Source organism: Maylandia zebra, linkage group LG17 (genome assembly GCF_041146795.1).
Source record: "Maylandia zebra isolate NMK-2024a linkage group LG17, Mzebra_GT3a, whole genome shotgun sequence".
NCBI classification, from domain to species: Eukaryota; Metazoa; Chordata; class Actinopteri; order Cichliformes; family Cichlidae; genus Maylandia; species Maylandia zebra.
Genome location: NC_135183.1, coordinates 8,120,315 through 8,141,694, shown reverse-complemented (window position 1 = coordinate 8,141,694; position 21,380 = coordinate 8,120,315). Strand labels below are relative to the sequence as shown.

General features: G+C 40.0%; 1 protein-coding gene across 13 annotated transcripts in view; it reads right to left on the bottom strand.

Annotated features, from left to right (window-relative positions):
• The window catches only part of lrrc7 (leucine rich repeat containing 7), a 149,093-nt gene that overhangs the window by 31,713 nt on the left and 96,000 nt on the right, over positions 1 to 21,380 (bottom strand). For 8 of the 13 annotated variants that reach the window (XM_076875655.1, XM_076875651.1, XM_076875657.1 and 5 more), the window contains 17 exons: positions 20,315 to 20,432; positions 20,083 to 20,161; positions 19,164 to 19,253; positions 18,682 to 18,738; positions 17,702 to 17,765; positions 17,309 to 17,413; positions 17,077 to 17,221; positions 15,158 to 15,230; positions 14,879 to 14,896; positions 11,717 to 11,846; positions 8,600 to 8,715; positions 8,262 to 8,331; positions 6,514 to 6,613; positions 6,237 to 6,361; positions 3,181 to 3,432; positions 2,781 to 2,903; positions 1,902 to 2,013 (listed from right to left, as the gene is read on the bottom strand). In XM_076875655.1, the coding sequence (XP_076731770.1) occupies positions 1,902 to 2,013; positions 2,781 to 2,903; positions 3,181 to 3,432; positions 6,237 to 6,361; positions 6,514 to 6,613; positions 8,262 to 8,331; positions 8,600 to 8,715; positions 11,717 to 11,846; positions 14,879 to 14,896; positions 15,158 to 15,230; positions 17,077 to 17,221; positions 17,309 to 17,413; positions 17,702 to 17,765; positions 18,682 to 18,738; positions 19,164 to 19,253; positions 20,083 to 20,161; positions 20,315 to 20,432 (1,777 nt within the window). The remainder of the gene's footprint in view (positions 1 to 1,901; positions 2,014 to 2,780; positions 2,904 to 3,180; positions 3,433 to 6,236; positions 6,362 to 6,513; positions 6,614 to 8,261; positions 8,332 to 8,599; positions 8,716 to 11,716; positions 11,847 to 14,878; positions 14,897 to 15,157; positions 15,231 to 17,076; positions 17,222 to 17,308; positions 17,414 to 17,701; positions 17,766 to 18,681; positions 18,739 to 19,163; positions 19,254 to 20,082; positions 20,162 to 20,314; positions 20,433 to 21,380) is intronic. The other 5 variants (XM_014408543.3, XM_014408550.3, XM_076875652.1 and 2 more) reach the window with 4 other exon arrangements.

Below are 21,380 nucleotides of genomic sequence, written 5' to 3'. Positions count from 1 at the left end.
TGGTCCATCATCAAATGTGAGATTTACAAGGAGGGAAAACAGTACACCTCTCTGAACAGTGTCTGGGAGGCTGTGGTTGCTGCTGCACGCAATGTTGATGGTGAACAGATCAAAACACTGACAGAATCCATGGATGGCAGGCTTTTGAGTGTCCTTGCAAAGAAAGGTGGCTATATTGGTCGCTGATTTGTTTTTGTTTTGTTTTTGAATGTCAGAAATGTATATTTGTGAATGTGGAGATGTTATATTGGTTTCACTGGTAAAAATAAATAATTGAAATGGGTATATATTTGTTTTTTGTTAAGTTGCCTAATAATTATGCACAGTAATAGTCACCTGCACACACAGATATCCCCCTAAAATAGCTAAAACTAAAAACTACTTCCAAAAACATTCAGCTTTGATATTAATGAGTTTTTTGGGTTCATTGGGAACATGGTTGTTGTTCAATAATAACATTATTCCTCAAAAATACAACTTGCCTAATAATTCTGCACTCCCTGTAGTGGTTTCTAAAAGCTCTCATTCTCAAAAAGTAGCGTTATCTGGAAGACGCAAATGGAAATACAGCAAAAATGTTGAACATCATTCATTTCACACAGACGAATACATGTTAAGGATGAGAGGGAAAGAGCTAGCTTGTTTAAAAATGTGCTCTGAGGTAAGGATTAGACTCTCCTTCTGTCTTAAAATTCACAGAATTATGGGATATGCGGTCTTCTATGACCGAGACATATTTTGTATTTAAACAGAGCTAAGTAGTGCCCAATGGCCACCAACATTAAAGGAAAGCGTAAAGGCATATCCCAATAATAATGTCATTTTAATAGATATTTAATCATCTTCATTTTTGATGACTTTTGATCTCTTTAGCTGTTAGTTCTGGCATCTCAAAGTTTTCTAATATTTTTCTAATATTTGAATCAACATGCAAACGCACTTTACACTTCTCATCTGTTGCTCAGTTTCAAAGCTCACCTGTGACCTTTTAAACCCCCAAACCTATAAAACAAATCAGAACTACAACCAAATCAAAAAGTGGATCAAAGACTTCTTTGAGTCGTTAACCAGAATTGTGTTCAGGGGCCTCTCGAACACTTGACTAGAAAGTGAAGGGATTGCATGCTTCCTTCGTGTTGTCATCAGATTCTTAACCCAGATCTCTGCAGTGTTCTCATTATGCATGTGGACACTATTTAGTCCACAGCACTGACGCAAGACGTGGCCTGGTTATAAAACACGGCTTTTTAAAATCTTTATTTAACTTGGCTGCTGTAACTGAAATCAAGAGCTGCTGTTGGAGAGCTGACCTGGCTGCAGACAGACGTGCACTGTGTAGATACCAACAATCTGAAAACTTCCTGAGTCAAACTTAGTCAAATCTTCACAAAACAAACCAGAAGAAGCTTTTTATTTACTTCGTAAGAGCCTCCACTAAGAACTGATACTCCACTGAGGCAGACAAGCTGTTTGAGCTTTAATCATTTTGCAATAAGCTTTCTTAAGGAGGAGTGGATCATATGATGAAGCTCCGTATTAGTGAAAGCTGTCGATTGTTGCGGAGAGCTGATAATAAACTGTTTCTTTTGGAAAATGCGATTAGACACTCAGTTATTCAGAGTGGAGACAGATTTTTGATAAGGCAGTAAAAAGTGAGCTTTGTTTCTTCTCTGATGAAACCGAAGCCATCAGGGCAAATGATGTAAAAATGGCCAAACATTCACTTTAGAGGTTCGCTATGCACACTCCTCGTCACGCTCCCTCTGCCCTCATCTTACAACATGCCCCAAAGCTCTTTATAAGACCCACATTAAATAACTGCGCAGCCTTGTTGTCGACATGTATGTACATGACTCCGACATGTTCCCTTAAAGCTGTACGTTTATGCTATAATACAGTACCTTTCTTATCCTTCCCCAGCAACACCACCTTTGGTTTGTACATTGGTGGCTCCACCAGGGTGGGCCTCATGTCAGAGATCCGGATGTCGTTCGGAGAGCCGCCCATTGAATCCTGAGGAAGAAGGGGGAAAAAAGCATCAGGCATATACAGTAGAGAAGAAAAGGCAGCTTCTGTGATTTAAAAAATGATTACGAATCTCATGTAGACAATTCGTTTTGCTTGACTGGCATCAAACATACATACATTTGTTAAATAAATACAAACTTTGGTAAGTATTTCAGCAGGTTCTGGAGTTCCTGATCCCCAGTAGGATCATGGAGCGTGCTTTTAACCCTCTGGGGTTTTGATTTCACTGATGCCTCAGATTCTCTTATGTAAGGCCACGTGGAGTCATTATTGTAAGAAACAACCAAGTTCAGTACAGTCTGCACTATTTGAATACAGTTCTGAAAAATAAGATATTATCACCTTGTTAGAGAAAGTAAAAACTGAACTGAAGCACTGATTACGATGTATATACACATATTCCGACAAAGTTTGATGGTTTAGCTCTAAATGCAAACATGACTTTTGTTTGTCTGCAAATCCTCACTGGGGTCCTCACAAAACCCTCACAACACTAAAGGTCAGAGCGTGAGTGAGAGTTAGAGTGACTTCAAAAGATATCATAACTTTCTTACATCTTGAACTTACAGACATATGAGTGATGAAATCTGTGCAGTGTCACACAGCTAGCACTGAATTTTGGATGTGTTCAGTGGTATCTTCTGGATATAAAAGCTATAAAAAGTCCACAAACCAAGTAAAAATACCTAATTAATTTTCTTTACAGTTCTTTTTGGATTGTGTGTGTTTCTGTGAGAGAGTGAGAGACAAACCTCAGAGCTCTCTGTCAAGTCCTCTTTGTCGTTCCTCTTAGGAATATCGATGCCAGAGTTGTGCATTGGTCCCTGATCCATTAGCTGAGTCTGAGAGAAGTCCTGCATCTCTCTGTCTGTCACCTGAAAAACAACTCCATTTTTTGAGTTGTGCACTGATTTGCTTCAAACGGACAAACACAAACATAAGAAAAGCTTTTGTTGTTCTCAGCTGTCTTTTGTTTTAGTGATCAGAGACTTGGATGAACTTACTTCAGGTAAGCTCTTGCCATGTGAGAGCCGTTATCAGATTATCACACACAAGCATGATGTCTGTGTCCTGCGACATTGTTGCTAATAAATACATTTGGGACTAAATGCTTGTTGACCTCCTGTATGTGTCTGTATGTGTAATCTGTACCTCTTTAGGAGGCAGGGGCCACGGTGGTTCATATGGCTCTTTGCTGAGGTGTGTATGTTCCATGTTGGTTCCTGCCGAGGTGGCGGTGCCTGTGCTCAGCTGGTGCTGGTGCTGGTGCCCGTGTCCGGCGTGTACGGCGTGACCGGCGTGTCCGGCATGTACGCTTTTGCCCACAAGACTTTGCACTGACTTAACCATGTTCTTCAGGTCCTCAGGGTAGGGTGTTGGATAGCGTTTTAGGTTTATCTCCACCTACATGACATTTAGGACTATATTTAATAAACAGGGCGTGAAGTAGCAAATTTAAATCTGCCAAGATCAGCATAAAGGCGTTGGTCACAAACAAGTAAACCTGATAAGGGAGCAAGAATAAGCACGACTTATTATCTGAAATCTTGCAAACATAATTCAGCATACAAGTGCACAGTTTTCTGCATGTGTTTCTGTCAGGAAACAGCATTGCAACTTAAATCAAGGAGAGGCAACTGGAGGACAATTGCTTCCAATACTGGGGGGAAATCTACAGTCTGACGAAGCAGCTGATCTCTGAATGAATCCTAGTAGCATTTAAACCTGAAATCTGTAACAGCTGACCTGTCACATGTGTAAAAGAACACATAACATCATTTACCTGACCAATGTCTTGTTAAATGCATAATTTTTTATGTGCACTGTGTGATACTGCAGGGATTCATTTATGACATCTGCGTGGTGATAACGTTTTAATTTTAGGGGTAAATTGAATTCTAAGGTGCAAAGTATGCGGATGACCAGAAGCAGTTTTTCTATATCCACATGTGGTGTATAATTATGGAACTGTGTCCAAACATAACAGAGATTATTTTCTTAAGATTTAAAGGGGTGCTAATCCCAGAGTGTCTGACTCAATGTAAAGCATGAACTATATATGTGGAGTATATATAGTTTTATTTATGTATATTGTGTGTGTAGAGTTGTATATAAAATGTCTGATTATATTTTATATCGAGGAACGCTCATTGTAAATTAAATAGCATTGGGGGGATTATACAGTGGCTTGCAAAAGTATTCGGCCCCCTTGAACTTTTACACATTTTGTCACATTACAGCCACAAACATGAATCAGTTTCATTGGAATTCCACATGAAAGACCAACACGAAGTGGTGTACACGTGAGAAGTGGAACGAAAATCATACATGATTCCAAACATTTTTTACAAATAAATAACTGCAAAGTGGGGTGTGTGTAATTATTCAGCCCCCTTTGGTCTGAGTGCAGTCAGTTGCCCATAGACATTGCCTGGTGAGTGCTAATGACTAAATAGCGTGCACCTGTGTGTAATCTAATGTCAGTACAAATACAGCTGCTCTGTGACGGCCTCAGAGGTTGTCTAAGAGAATATTGGGAGCAACAACACCATGAAGTCCAAAGAACACACCAGACAGGTCAAGGATAAAGTTATTGAGAAATTTAAAGCAGGCTTGGGCTACAAAAAGATTTCTCAAGCCTTGAACATCCCACGGAGCACTGTTCAAGCGATCATCCAGAAATGGAAGGAGTATGGCACAACTGTAAACCTACCAAGACAAGGCCGTCCACCTAAACTCACAGGCCGAACAAGGAGAGCACTGATCAGAAATGCAGCCAAGAGGCCCATGGTGACTCTGGACGAGCTGCAGAGATCTACAGCTCAGGTGGGGGAATCTGTCCATAGGACAACTATTAGTCGTGCACTGCACAAAGTGGTAAATGGACTGATTCTAAAGCGCTCTATACAACATGCCACATTCACTCAATCACACCCATTCTCACAAGCACTTTACCTATACGTAGTGCTATCTAACTACGTTCACACACATTCATACTCCGATGGATGCATCGGAGAGCAACTTGGGGTTAGTATCTTGCCCAAGGATACTTGACATGCAGACTGGAGGTGCCAAGGATCGAACCACCAACCTTCCGATCAGTAGGTGACCTGCTCTACCTCCTGAGCTACAGCCACCCAAAGTTGGCCTTTATGGAAGAGTGGCATGAAGAAAGCCATTGTTAACAGAAAACCAGAAGAAGTCCCGTTTGCAGTTTGCCACAAGCCATGTGGGGGACACAGCAAACATGTGGAAGAAAACTAACACTGCACATCACTCTGAACGCACCATCCCCACTGTCAAATATGGTGGTGGCAGCATCATGCTCTGGGGGTGCTTCTCTTCAGCAGGGACAGGGAAGCTGGTCAGACTTGATGGGAAGATGGATTGAGCCAAATACAGGGCAATCTTGGAAGAAAACCTCTTGGAGTCTGCAAAAGACTTGAGACTGGGGCGGAGGTTCACCTTCCAGCAGGACAACGACCCTAAACATAAAGCCAGGGCAACAATGGAACGGTTTAAAACAAAACATATCCATGTGTTAGAATGGCCCAGTCAAAGTCCAGATCTAAATGCAATCGAGAATCTGTGGCAAGATCTGAAAACTGCTGTCCATCTAATCTGACTGAGCTGGAGCTGTTTTGCAAAGAAGAATGTGCAAGAATTTCAGTCTCTAGATGTGCAAAGCTGGTAGAGACATACCCTAAAAGACTGGCAGCTGTGATTGCAGCAAAAGGTGGTTCTACAAAGTATTGACTCAGGGGGCTGAATAATTACGCACACCCCACTTTGCAGTTATTTATTTGTAAAAAATGTTTGGAATCATGTATGATTTTCGTTCCACTTCTCACGTGTACACCACTTTATGTTGGTCTTTCACGTGGAATTCCAATAAAATTGATTCATGTTTGTGGCTGTAATGTGACAAAATGTGGAAAAGTTCAAGGGGGCCAAATACTTTTGCAAGCCACTGTATGTACTTTCTTTTCTGTTTTCTATGTTTATAGTTGTTACTTTAATATTAATATTTGTATATTCAAAATAAATCAGTCACTCAATCAGTCAACTAATGCTTTACTTGTAAAATGTCATATTAATCTTAATATTGGAGGTGCTCCAATAGCAAAAACAAAGATAAACAGACACCCTACTCATCTCATACGACCCCCCCTCCCCCCACCTCCCACCCCAAAACAGATATAGCTGACCTTGACCTTCCCAGAGTTGTCTTCCTCTTCTTTCTTGTCCTCAAAATCGAAGGCCACAGTCATCCTCTGTTGTCTCTGCTCCTCCCACAGCGTAGGATTAAAGCTGTCGCTGTCCGACTGATAATCTGCACACACACCATAAATTAACAGCCGAGGGTTTAAAATTATAGTCAGGTAATCTTTACCTGGGTTACGCGCGCGCGCGCGCACACACACACACACACACACACACACACACACACACACACACACACACACACACAAAAGGAGTTCGTACCCTCATCGTGTCGCGGCTGCTGGGGAAACATGTAGTTGGTCAAAACCTTCTGTTTGGTTTCTGGGTGGGCTTCTGTCTGCAGTGGGATCAGAGCCTTGGACTGCAAACACACACACACACACACACACACACACACACACACAGTATTGTTGTAGGAACTTTTACTGATGACATCTATTCCATTATGTCTAATTTTAACCTGCACCTACCCCTTTTCCTAAAAACAAAGATTTCTGCCTGCTGCTCATTTAAATTGCTCACACAATCAGCTGCAGCAGAGCTCGACTTCAAACGAAACCTGCCGAGTGCTAATGCAAATCACTTGGGAAGGATTTGCGAATCAATTTTCCCAACAGGGAAAATAAATGTTTCATTGCATTCAGATTACAAATATCACAACACATCCTAATTAAAACTGCACCAAGACATTATAGTTTACATTTTCTATTTTCGGATACAATGCTAGTAAACTTTTCTGTCTTCCTCGCAAACTTTAATGCGGACCGAATTCCCATGACGTCAGAGTCGCCACTTGTAATGCATCAAACAGCATGAGCGAATATGAGTTTCATTACTGAGGCAGAATATGCCGACATAAGTGGTGATATTAAATGTAAATGTGTGAACGCTCTGCCATTAAACAAATTGCATTTGAATTTTAAATTTGCTTTCCTCTTCAGCAGGTAAATAACGCTCCGAGCTTCTTGGGACTCATGATTTCGTTTAATGGCTTTGATTGAACTTAAAAATAAAAATGCAAATGTCTCAAAGAGCTGAAGAACAGTTTGGCTGCTTTTTCTGAATGACAGCTAAAACTGCATCCTCTCTGTGGACTCTGTGCTGTATATAGCGCATTCATCGCAGAGAGAATCAAATTCAGAGGGCCCATAAAATGATTCATTGCTATGTAGCATCTGTCTTATCACTGAGAAGGTTAACATGCAGCAAACTCTCACTGAAAGCACAAAATCAAGTAATTATCAGTTCATTGTAGTGTCTTTAAAAAACAAAACAAAGGAGAGAATAGTGAGAAAATGAACAGGAGCTGACATAAAATATTTAGCATGTGTATTTTTCATCATTATCACCCTGTTGTGAATAAATCTCCCTATTTTATTGATTTATCTTTGCCACACCGTTTTGATAAAAAGCCATTAGAAATGAAACGTGACACTAATTGATAATTAACAATAAAAACCTTCCAGTGACAGGCAAGTAAAAAGGACCTGTTAGTGACTCATCTCCATATTTATACTCTCGAGCTCTGCCAGAGTTACTTTGCATCATCAAAGTGAAGAGTAATCCTTATTTGAACCTCGGTGCAGGCCCTTTCAGCTCCTTTGCCCATTCTTTTTAAAACAACTCTCTTTACTGACTGGTTAAACTGAGCAGCAGCCGTGAACAGCAGGTGAGATGAGCCTCTGTGCTCTGAGATGACCATGTTGGGGACATGTACTGTCTGACATTACACAGAGCCACGAGTAGAAGAGGTGGCTCATGGGCGGTACTTGAACATATGTTGACCTTATGTTAAATATGGGAACTCAGATATGTGATAGAAACTAAGGAAAGGATAAAGAGGTTGAAAGTCTATCAGAGAAACACAATTTTATAAAACATGCCATATCATAGTTGTGGTAATTTAATTACAATGTCGATTTCGTTGTGTGTTTGTGCTGCACATTTGTTAGCACACATTTGTTAGCTACGTGCTCTCTTGGAGAGCGTGGGCAGAGAGAAAGAGATACCTGATTGTCAGAGAGCCACAGAGCTGCCAGGTCCTTCAGCTTAGTGAAGGTAAACGGTAGATTCTTTAACCTAATCGAGAGAGACACACAGAGAGGGGGGGAGAGAGGGAAGGTGAGAAAGAAAAAAAAAAACAGAGATGTTTCATCACCCACGCACTGTACAGCCCGCAGAGCATATAACCATAGCAACACACTCAGCCATTCCCATGGAAACAGTAGACCGAACCGAAACGACCATTGAAAAAGTTTGCGCTCGTGTGTGCATTGTATCTATTCACTACTGAGTCATAAAGGAGCTTGGTCTCTGCGTGTGTGTATGTGTGTGTGCGTGGGTGTACCTGTTGTCGCTGAGGTTAAGGACTCGCAGTTTGGTCATCTGTCCGATCTCATCAGGAAGAAACTCCAGTTTATTGGACCGCAGTGACATGACGGTCACGTTCTTGCAGTTACCGATCTGAAACACACAGAGACACAGACAGTCAGATTACATTAGATAAACATCGCATAGTGAGCAAGATCCACAGCATCACAATTAACCTATATTACACTGGACATCTTCAGACTGATGAGTGTTAAATTACAGATAGTATAAGACTTTTGTGCATCTTTGTAAGGTGCGTTTGATAATGTTCAACACCTTACGTTTACAAAATGTAATAATGTTGTTTTTAAAGTGACCATAATTTTTGTTTTCCATTCAAACATGTAATATATTTAATGCATCCAGATTTATCATCTTCTCTTTCAATAATGGGCTTCAGCCAACCTAAGCTAGTAATACCTAGCATCATAATAACTTCGAAAAAGAACATCTGCAACATGGCTGACATCTGTCATCACACTTTGAACCAGATAAAACAAACAAAAAAAACACTTTCCAAAAGGTTGACTGCTAAAATAATGATTAAGAAAAACAGAATGAAATTAGGTACAAATCATTACTAAATCATAACAGAAATTGGGACAAGGACAAGAATTTAATGCTCATTTTCAACTAAATGGGAGAAAAACATTGATAAAAAGTTGGGACATGGGAACAAAAGCATGGAAAAGTGTCACTCCTGGAGTGGATCCAAATACAGGGAGTGCAGAATTATTAGGCAAGTTGTATTTTTGAGGAATAATGTTATTATTGAACAACAACCATGTTCTCAATGAACCCAAAAAACTCATTAATATCAAAGCTGAATGTTTTTGGAAGTAGTTTTTAGTTTGTTTTTAGTTTTAGCAATTTTAGGGGGATATCTGTGTGTGCAGGTGACTATTACTGTGCATAATTATTAGGCAACTTAACAAAAAACAAATATATACCCATTTCAATTATTTATTTTTACCAGTGAAACCAATATAACATCTCCACATTCACAAATATACATTTCTGACATTCAAAAACAAAACAAAAACAAATCAGCGACCAATATAGCCACCTTTCTTTGCAAGGACACTCAAAAGCCTGCCATCCATGGATTCTGTCAGTGTTTTGATCTGTTCACCATCAACATTGCGTGCAGCAGCAACCACAGCCTCCCAGACACTGTTCAGAGAGGTGTACTGTTTTCCCTCCTTGTAAATCTCACATTTGATGATGGACCACAGGTTCTCAATGGGGTTCAGATCAGGTGAACAAGGTGGCCATGTCATTAGTTTTTCTTCTTTTATACCCTTTCTTGCCAGCCACGCTGTGGAGTACTTGGACGCGTGTGATGGAGCATTGTCCTGCATGAAAACCATGTTTTTCTTGAAGGATGCAGACTTCTTCCTGTACCACTGCTTGAAGAAGGTGTCTTCCAGAAACTGGCAGTAGGACTGGGAGTTGAGCTTGACTCCATCCTCAACCCGAAAAGGCCCCACAAGCTCATCTTTGATGATACCAGCCCAAACCAGTACTCCACCTCCACCTTGCTGGCGTCTGAGTCGGACTGGAGCTCTCTGCCCTTTACCAATCCAGCCACGGGCCCATCCATCTGGCCCATCAAGACTCACTCTCATTTCATCAGTCCATAAAACCATAGACAAACTAGTCTTGAGATACTTCTTGGCCCAGTCTTGACGTTTCAGCTTGTGTGTCTTGTTCAGTGGTGGTCGTCTTTCAGCCTTTCGTACCTTGGCCATGTCTCTGAGTATTGCACACCTTGTGCTTTTGGGCACTCCAGTGATGTTGCAGCTCTGAAATATGGCCAAACTGGTGGCAAGTGGCTGCACGCTTGACTTTTCTCAGTTCATGGGCAGTTATTTGGCACCTTGGTTCTTCCACACGCTTCTTGCGACCCTGTTGACTATTTTGTATGAAACGCTTGATTGTTCGATGACCACGCTTCAGAAGCTTTGCAATTTTGAGACTGCTGCATCCCTCTGCAAGATATCTCACTATTTTTGACTTTTCTGAGCCTGTCAAGTCCTTCTTTTGACCCATTTTGCCAAAGGAAAGGACGTTGCCTAATAATTATGCACACCTGATATAGGGTGTTGATGTCATTAGACCACACCCCTTCTCATTACAGAGATGCACATCACCTAATATGCTTAATTGGTAGTAGGCTTTCGAGCCTATACAGCTTGGAGTAAGACAACATGCATGAAGAGGATGATGTGGACAAAATACTCATTTGCCTAATAATTCTGCACTCCCTGTACAGTACAGTGAAGGCTAAGTAGTTTAACAAGACGTTTTAATAACTGACCACAAAAAGGAACAGCAATGATCTAAAAACCCCAAATGCAAGTGAAATCAATCAACAACAGGTGAAGACAATTACAGCAAAGCTGGCAATCTCAAAGGAAGGAAAAACAAATGGAAACTAGAATAAGAACAACAAAAAACAAACCTTCAAAGTAAAACAGGAAGTAACCAAAAGACAAAAGGCACTAACAGGAAGTTGAAACACAAGAAGGAAGAGACAGGAAACACTGAGGGAACTGAAACTACTATTATTAATTATGATCAACACATGAACCAAAACACAAGGACACAAAAACCCAGGACCATGACAAAAAGTTCTTCAATGTAAAGAAACACCAAGGGGAACGTCATTAGTGGGAGCTAATTAGGTTAATTAGGAAGATGGTTAGGAGGAAAACGAGTGGCCCAGATTGGCTTTAAGAATTATGGACAGGGAGGGGTTCAACAGCTTCATAATAACATCTTGCAAAGTAAAATTACAAAGAATTTGAGGAGATGATCATCTAACGCACATAATCTCATTAAAAGATTAAGAGAAACCAGAAAATATCACTGGGTAGAAATTGCTTCACAGGCTTACAGAGACTTCAGTAAGTCACTGCCAGCGGACACAGTTTGTTGCTGAGAAGTCTGCCATGTTAAAAAAGTAACCGTGTGCACTCGTGCACATAATACATGCTGTATCAAAAAGATTCATCTGATTTCAAAAGGCTTTTTTTTTCAAGTAATGGACATAGAAGTGCAAAGATTTCAAGATGTGTCTTCATCTCCATACCTCGCGGGGCAGCTCTGAGAGGAAGTTCTCATCGGCAGCGAAGGTTCTCAGGCTGTGCAGGTAGCCGATGGTGGGAGGCAGCGACTCCAACTCATTACAACTACAGTCCAACTCCTCCAGTAGAGACAGACTGAGTGGAAGGAACAAAGGCAGGAAGGAAGAGGCAGAGAGAGCATGACAGAGATAGAAAGGAAATCATTCTGCAGGCAACACAATCTCTTCTGTAACATTAAATTACTCAGACATGAAAGAATAAGAATTGCAGTATTCGTTATTCCTACAGCTGTCAACACATCATGTGATAAGACTGAAACAAGGAATGAATGGATGGGGGGTGGGGAGTACTGTATATGTATCCAAAGCCTGATATATATTTTTTGTTTGAGCAATAGAGTACTATTGTTGTCCAACACACACATCATTAAATGAGCCTCATCATTTAACTTGGTGACACGTCAGCCTCACACACTATCACCATAAATTAAAAGTATTAAAATAGTGTGTTACCTCACTTAAATGAACATTTGTACAGAAGGTATATCTCTGAGGCATTTACACACAAAATGTTTTCAAAGTTTTTTGCTTAGGTTTGTGCTGGAGTAAGCTCCACAGACATGTTTACCTAGTTTCAGACTTTTCATGGGATTTGTTGACAGCAACAAACATGACGACTGTCAGCTGCCACATCTTTAAACGTGTTATGATGAAAAGGAAAATTTGCACCAGTTAATAAGTGGCGAGTGTTGAGAGAGAGGGAAAAGATCAACACATTGAAGAATCCATCCATCAATCAATAAATGACTTAATATGAATTTGGCCTCATTTGATGGCCACCCATCTCATCCCCTTTGGGTATCTTAAAATTCTTCAACCTGGATCTCAATTTCTCCACTCCACTCAGTTATACAGCAAGATCCACAGAAGGCCCACTACAGGACACTATGACCGCCCCCTTTGACTGCCATCATTGTCCTAGCATCACGCTAACAGCAGGCTAATGCTAATGAGACAACAATTTTACATTAATGTACTGTCACTGTTAACATTGCATTAGTCTGCTATTATTATTCCCGATAGACCGGACCATCTGGGCCACCATACGGTCTGACAGGAAGGAAAAGGATAGGAGAGGAGACAAGAGGAGAAAAGAGGAAAGGACTTTCACACCCCACATTTAACTTCAAGTTTCTTTCATTTAGCGTTGCTTGTGTTCCCAATCACAAGATTATAATCCTCCTTTTCCAAGGACAAAAAAAGAAAAAAAAAACTCAGTTCCCTCTGGTTTAAATACTCAAGATGCACATTCATAGAAGCATTAGTCATGAGCAAACAAGTTAAGATACGTAGTAAATATATAAAAGGATACACTCACCAATCACTTTATTGCGTATACCTGTCCAACTGCTTGTTAACGCAAATATTGCAGTTACTATGCAAATATAATCAGTGCATTTTGGCATATAGACATAGTCAAAACGCACTGCTGCCCAAACCGAGCATCAGAATGGGGAAGAGAGGTGATTTATGGAATTTGAAAATGGCGTGGTTATTGGTGCAGGACAGAAACTTTAGAAACTGCTGATCTACAGGGGTTTTCCCAAGCAACCATCACTAGGGTTGACAAAAATCATCCAAATTCAAGGAAATATCCAGCAAGTGGCAGTTCTCTTGGTGAAAATGCCTTATTGATGTCGGTGGTCAGAGGAGAATGGCTGGGCTGCTCCGAGCTGATAGGAAGGAGTCAAATAACCACTCAGTACAACCAAGGTATGAAGGGCAGATGGGCTATAGAAGCAGAAGACAACACTGAGTTCCCCTTCTGTCCACAATTTACACGAGCTCACCATAGTTGAAGACTGGAAAAACATTGCCTGGTCTGGGGAACATTTTAATGATAATGTCAGAATAAAATTCCACTTTGTTTTGTATCAACAGTTCAGTGCTGTAGGTGTAATGATTTTTAGGATATATTCTTGACACACTTTGGTAAACATGAAGCTGTCTGTTACTAATCTCTGAGGAATGTTTCCAGCAACTTGTTGAATCTTTACCAAATGTGAAGGCAGTCAAAAGGGGACTCAACTAGCAAGGTGTACCTAATAAAGTGACCAGTGAGTGTACACTGCCATGATGGCACCTTTCTTATGTCTAATGTAGCAGAGGCTTTAAACATTTTAAGACTTTAATAAGCAAAACAATAACAGTAGTAGTACCAGCAGCAGTATTCATTCTATTTATTTATGTTCTATGTGGATTTGACACATATCCAGTAAAGTCTATTTATTCTACATGGAAACTGAAACATTGGGAAGGGATCACATTCATCATTAGTAAGAAACACTTTAAAAACTAAAGGTAAGAAAAGGACCTTTTAAGGGGAATTAATGGATCTACAGCACTACTTATTGAAGCTAAAACCTGGGACCTGTCCAGGAAGACAAAATGTTTCCAGTGCGCTCAGATACAAATCTTGCAAAAGTGTAATGATAATGTTAAACATGGCATCTGCACATGTTTATGCATAAAGCCACATGGAAAAAAGTATCGATTTAACGTGTAAAAACAAACAAACAAACCAAAAAACCCAACAGAATCAAATTATTCCCATCCAAACTGATGTAGTTTAATATCACTCGAATTTTGGGCCATTTTGGACTGCATTCGTCAACAATTTACCAGCTCATAACTTCTAACTAATCTCTAAATATAGAGAGAGAGATGAAAGAAAAGCACTTTAAGTGGAATTTAAAAAAAAAAAGAAAACAAAAATCTTCTGCCTAATTTAATAAATGCTCATATTTTCCCAAAACAAATAATGGAATTACTGCCACCAAATCTGGACTGTGATGGATAATAATGAGAATGTAATCACATTACTGTAATCATTTTTACATGCAATCATTTCCATCTGAACGCTGCAGATTTTTACTGGTATGCTACTTTTTCAGTGAGAGTCTTACTCAAACGTTACGTCCAAATGTCCCAACAAGAAGAAAATGCAAAGTCGTGTTTATGTTTGCATGTAATTCATGTATTAATGTGAAGATGTTTCCCACATGGACAGCATGTGGCAGCAAGCAGGAATTCTTGTATCTGTAACACAGCTGAACATTTGTCTGTCTCTGAACACACCCCCGGATCCAGGAGGCTAATGTTACTCACCCTTGCTTGGGCTTCGGACTAACGCCGCGGCAATGCAGCAAATACAACACACAGAACCCCCCCCCCAGTCATCAGCCAGCATAACAACACAGCAGCTAACAGCAATAAACAAGGAAAACAACAACCCACCAACGATACATGTCACCTTTCGAGATCATCTAAAATGACAGCAGGTTCTGCTGAAGGAGCTTTTAAAGTTTTTTGAAGAAAAAAAAGTATACACTATAAAAGTATAGATGTGTATTTGGCTTTGATGGAGTGTGTGTGCATTTTTCTTACCTCCCAATGGTGTTAGGCAGTGAGGTTAGCTGGTTGTCATCTACCTTTAGTGTTGTCAGCTTCTTTAACATTCCTGCAAACACACACACATGCAAAATTACTCTGTTCCTAGAGCAGGGGCCTCAAACCTGTGGCTCAGGTGCTGCAGTACATTCATCTCCACTTGCTCCCTGTGGCTGTTAGAAAAAGAAGATAGATGAATATGGAAATAAACAGCAGTTTAAAAAAACGTATGAGTGTCTCTGGACTGTGGGAGGATTTCAGAGTATCTGCAGAGAACCAAGACACAACCATGACATACAAACTCCACACAGAAACACCTCAACCGTTGGTGTAAAGTGACTCTTTACACCAGGGGTAGGCGACTCCAGGCCTCGAGTGCCGGTGTCCAAATGTCAAATGATTAGTTCATTACCAGGCCTCTGGAGAACTTCGAGACATGTTGAGGAGGTCATTTAGCAATTTGGATCAGTTGTGTTGGATCAAGGACATCTAAAACCTGCAGGACACTGGCACTCGAGGCCTGGAGTTGCCACCCCTGCTTTACGTTATCTACAGACTGTGAAAAGCTGACCAAGAATCCTGGCTACACATGAAAAACAGCCAAGCAATGCCACAATCAAAAACAACTGGGGTTTAATGTTTCCAGCGTTTCTTATCGTAACTGCAAATATCTCTGAAAACAATGACCAATTTACTGAACAGTTTCTGATGCTTAGGTTGCAGGTAAACAAGGCACTATTTAGCTCCAAATTCTCTTTCAGCAAACCTCTTGGCAATGAATGGAAAAACACCCCAGTCAGCACAGTCACACACACCTAGGAATTCAAACTACAGCACAGTGATAATGTGTGGCATTTATTAGTAGTATCAATATGCTTGCAATATTGTGTTAATATAGGGATGGCAATGTCAATATTTTATTAAATAAAATAAAAATACTCTGGGAATACTATGAACAAGAGGGCTCATCGCATGCACCACCATCATGAGATTTTCCAGATTTCCCTACATCAGCTCTACCAAACTGAAATCAGCTGATTGTAGCTCAAACGCACAGGAAGACAAAACATGTTTGTTTGAGGCTTTTTTTCTTTCTATCCGCCTGAAGCTTAGATAAGTGAAGAACCTTTGTCACGACAGTAACAATATAATCATATTTGTATTGTAATTACTGAATGTAATAAACTACAGCAATACTGAAAAATGTAATGTGATTAACACGTTACCCCCAACAGTGGCCTTACGGTAGGGTTTGGGAGGTTTTCGTGTCGGTATGCTTGACAATCTCATTTTATGGCAAAAAAATAACTAAAGTGAGATAAATTTAGTCTTGTTGACAAAGTTTAACTCTGATGACAGTTGAAACAATATGATAAATTGAGGTATGGTTTTGCAATACTTGGCATATTGTACAATGTTACTATAGTATCAAAGTATTGATATAATATATTATGGGGTGCCTAGTGATTCCCACCTCTAACAGCCAGCTACCCTCAGTGCTGCTGGTGACTTTTCTGCCTTTTGCCTGTGGCAATAACGCTGTGTGGATAATAATCGCTGAATAAAAATATGCTAAAATATCCAATATTTTATTTAAATATGTGCTGCTGCCCTACTGGTATATACTTAAAATGAAGCTAACAAATTTCCATTTGCTTTCATTACTTTTAAAGTCATTAGGCTACCCAGAGTCTTTGTTTATGTTTGGAAAATGACAGAATTTAGGCTAGCTGTTTCTCTCTGTTTTCAGCATTTATGCTACTTAGCTAACAATGTTAGCTTTACTTGTCAAATCTTAAATTGGCCTCCACAAAAGCACAACAGAATGACCAGTTTGGTAAAAGTATAAAGTAGGTAACATTTTCTGAATGACTCATAGTGTTTTTGTGTGCGTTTGCGTGTCCATATGTGTATACCTATAGAGTCAGGAAGGTGCTGCAGCATGTTAGAGGATAGCAGCAGGTCTTCCAAAGCCTCGCAGCCCGAAATGTCCGCGTCCAATGTCTCGATACGATTCTTAGCCAAGTCCAAGTACCGCAACTGACGAAGCTTCCCTATTGACTATTGTGCGGGGAGAAAAGAACAGAGTAAAGACGAATAAGCAGAAATCGGAAAAAAGCATAGACATGTTCAACTGTATATGCTCACATGAAGCTTTTTGTCCCAACTTCTGCTCACCCCTGGTATAGTCTGCAGAGAGTTATTATCAAGCCATAGCTCCTTCAGATTGTGGATCTGTTCCAACACCTCCGGCTGACATGCGCAAAGAAAAACCGACATTTTCACTGAACACACGCTATAAATTATACATTTAGACTTCGCATTTATATTGAGACTACTAATTATGTACAGGTGCAGCCTTTCTTTTCTGCAGTTCATTTACAGATAACACTTTTGGTTGTGTTACTTTATTGTTTAGTAGCTTAAACATACTGCATGCACAGCACTGTATAGTTCAACCTTTTATGTTTCTGCTTCTCTTAATTTTCCATGTCCACATTTGCTAATTTCATTTCTAAAACATGCGTTAGCTGGTCTCACCACTTCAGAAAATTCATTGCTACCCAGATCCAGCCTCTCGAGCTGTGTCAGTCTGTGGATGGACCTGAGAGGAAAGAATCCACTGATTAGTACAGGTTTGACATTTTGTACATAAATTTAAAATTGTACGCACCGAAGACCTCACAGCACACATTTAAAATTTTAAATACTTCATCTGAATTTGGACACAGTGAATTCTTACGCTGTGACTTCTGACAAACTTACTCAGTTTGTTAGAAGTTTTGAGCCCATGCAAACCCCTGTACTGCGGTGACTTTAGCATGTAGCATACGTATACAGCAGAATTTACTGTTTAGCACAGGCAGAGAACATTTGGCAAGTTTTTCATAGGCACAACCCACATATTGAACTATGCTCTTTAACCCACAGATGCATTTTCCTTACAAATGTGGATCCTTTAAAGGGGAAACTAGCAGGCTTTCCAGTCATATAAGATATATTTCCAAGACGCATTTTTACAACAAAGACATAATCAACTGAACACAAATTTCATTAGCTTTTGTGATTAAGTTTAGCAATTGCATTGGTAGAGTAACTGGCATTAATATTACCACTTTTCACAAGACACTGTTACTGAAATCACTGTTAATCTGCAAGTGCTGTACAAGGTTATTGAGTCTAGAAGCAGTTTGTAGTGGAGCTGTCCTCTGTGGTGATGGTGAGGATAAAGTCAGCTACATAACATTAAACCGCAAACATTTAAAACAGTTATGAGTGACACACTGATGTTATATCAGGCTTCGTCAGTATTTGAAAACAGCTGCAGAGATAAATACAGTTTTTATCCGGGGATCTGGAAATGCAATCGCACACTCAGGAACACATGAGACTAAATGTTTCTCTCGCTCTCTCGCTCTCACACACACACACACACACACACACACACACACACACACACACACACACACACACACAGACACACACACACACTCAAAAACACATATGGCAGTTTGCCTCACTTTGGCATTGTTTTCAGGTGGTTCTCCCTCAGCTCCAGGATCCGTAGTTTGGAGAGTCTGAAAAGCCAGAAGGCACATGAAACTTAATTCAATGCAATAACAATCTATCGACTGCAACAGCTAATGCTTGGGAAGTTACATCAGGTCAAATAAGAGAAACAAGCCCCGTTTAATTTGGTACAAAACAGTGCCAAACCCATTTTGACACTGAAAGCATTACATATGATCAACACCCACTGGTATTCATCCATTCAGAGAATACCTGCAACATATAGATTTTCATATGCTCTAGCAAACAGTAGCACACTATCACCTGCATAAAATGCTAAAATGTATAGTGATGAGGTAAAGATGGATAACTGGTTAACTGGAAACAAATTCATTAGCAAACTGTGAAGGCTAATGAACCTGTATGTGCACAAAAATAGAGACTCTGTTCACCAAAGTACTTAATCACAAGCTATCAGAAACAGTCAGTTTACCTCCCAAAGTTAGCAGGCAGATACTCCAGGAAGGCATCGTTTAAAAAGAGCTGGGTCAGATTCAGGAGCTGCGTAAAACCATCTGGGAGTCTGGGAAAGAAAGACAGAAAGAAATTGTGCAAAACAAGAAAGATGAAAAAGGTGTGCGTCCTTGAACGGCCTCAGTGGAACAAGACACGGACAAAGTTCCCAAAACAACCCCTGCAGAAACAGCTAACTGCTGTTAGCCTGCGGATGACTCATCTGCTGCGTGCACACGCTCCCTCACACACACACAGTGACACACACACACACACACACACACACACAAAGCATGGGAAACCTGCAGGATACTGTGTGGTTGACTCTAGTTTTGCTTCGTGGCATTAACACACCAATAAGAAAACAGCAATTACAAGTGTAACACCTGATGCTCAAAGTATAATGATAAACAACACCAGCGCTCTACTGAAATACTTACATCTTCTTCTGCAGGCCAATACTGATTCTACGGGATATGAATACAAGAGCATGGCTGTACAGGGTTTATGGATGCAGCCAATTATTATAAAATATTCAGCCTCTCTGGTGCTACATAAATATGAATATGTAAAAGCAGGGTGACCTGTAAAAGTGTGAAACGCTGCAATCAAACAAACTTGAACCACGCTTTCCTTTCTTCAACTGAAATTTGCTTCCTAAATATAACCAAGCCAAAGTGAACGTCTTAGAGATGTTTGTTCTTATGATGATGCAGTCAGCGTTTTCACCGTGGTTGTTATCCAGAGGCTGCGTGCTTGGAGTAATTAGATGCACAATGTTCAATTTTTCAACCTAGCTTGTAAACATTAAGGTTGACAGCCATCAAACCAGAGACTGAAGTAATGTGTAACAGGTTCAGCTGTGCAGTAATGTGCAGAGTGTACAGTTTGTGTCTTACTTGGTGATGGGGTTGACACTGGCTTCCACCACAGACAAGCCTTTACAGCATTTTATATTGTCTGGAAACTCCTGGATTCCTGTTTGACAGGAAGAGAGTCATACATGATGTTTAGTTTCACAAAAGTCTGGACCACCTGGTTTTGTTTCTTCTTCTTCGTTGTGAAGTTTCGGTATTGCAATTATGAGGTTTCGTCCTGTTATTTTAAACCAGGGTTGTTTAGGCTGGATACCGTTTTTACTGATGTCTAGCTCTTTCAGGTTCACCAGGCTGGCGATGGTGGTGGGCAGGTTGGACAGGTCGTTATCTGGCATGCTCAGCTTCTTCAAGGCCTGGCAGTTGAAGAGTTGCTGTGGGAACACAAAGAGGGACGATAAAGGAATTATGATCTTGGCAGGGTGTAGAACGTCACCTGGAGGCATGAGGCACTTAATGTTTTTCAAAAAGCTAGGCCACTTTAGCAGCACTTGTCTATTAATAATGCAAATGTAATGTCTTCCCACAGGACAAAACACATTATAGATTGAAAGGAAAAGACATCTAGACAAATGTGCTCCTAAACAGAAAAATTATGCTAATAAGAAAATATATACAAAAATGAAAGAATTTGGGGGTATGTAAATGCGATAAATGCTCTAGGAATTCAGAAATACCCATGTAAAAATTATAACAAAGCAAATGGTCAAAACTAAAAGGTGATTCTTGTATACCAGATTCTAAATGAGCAGCAACACAATGGTTAAGAAAAAACGTAACTAGATAGTAAAACAGCTTCACTCAATCTTCACTCCCTGCATTTTAACAAAACTTTCAATCACTCTTGCTGCCTGCTAGAATCAATAACGGCTGCATTTAACATCCAGAGATAAGGCCAGAGTTTTAGGCCAAATAGTGAAGTATATGGGCTCAGCAAGCGTATTACTCTCAATGACCAAGCTAAGCTAACCTTGACAGTTTTTCTACAGACTCACTATGGTATGAAGCCAAAAGGTGTTTCTCTTCATAAATGTATCTGATTATTATATAGCAACAATAAGGCAGCTGATAATAAGCCAGTAGAGCAATAATATTTCAAGTTTTAGCTAATATCAATTTAAAAAATAAACATTGTGCTAGCTACAGTAGCTGGGTTATAATCCTCTTGCTTGCCAATATGGCTATTTTTATATGAATGTCATCAAAGTGGGAATATTTTCATTGCTTAAATATAACAATAGTAAAGCAACTGCAATATTAGCGGTTTTGGTTGCTAATTAAAAGCTATTATATCCTCCCGAGACCTAAGGAAACAAATATCT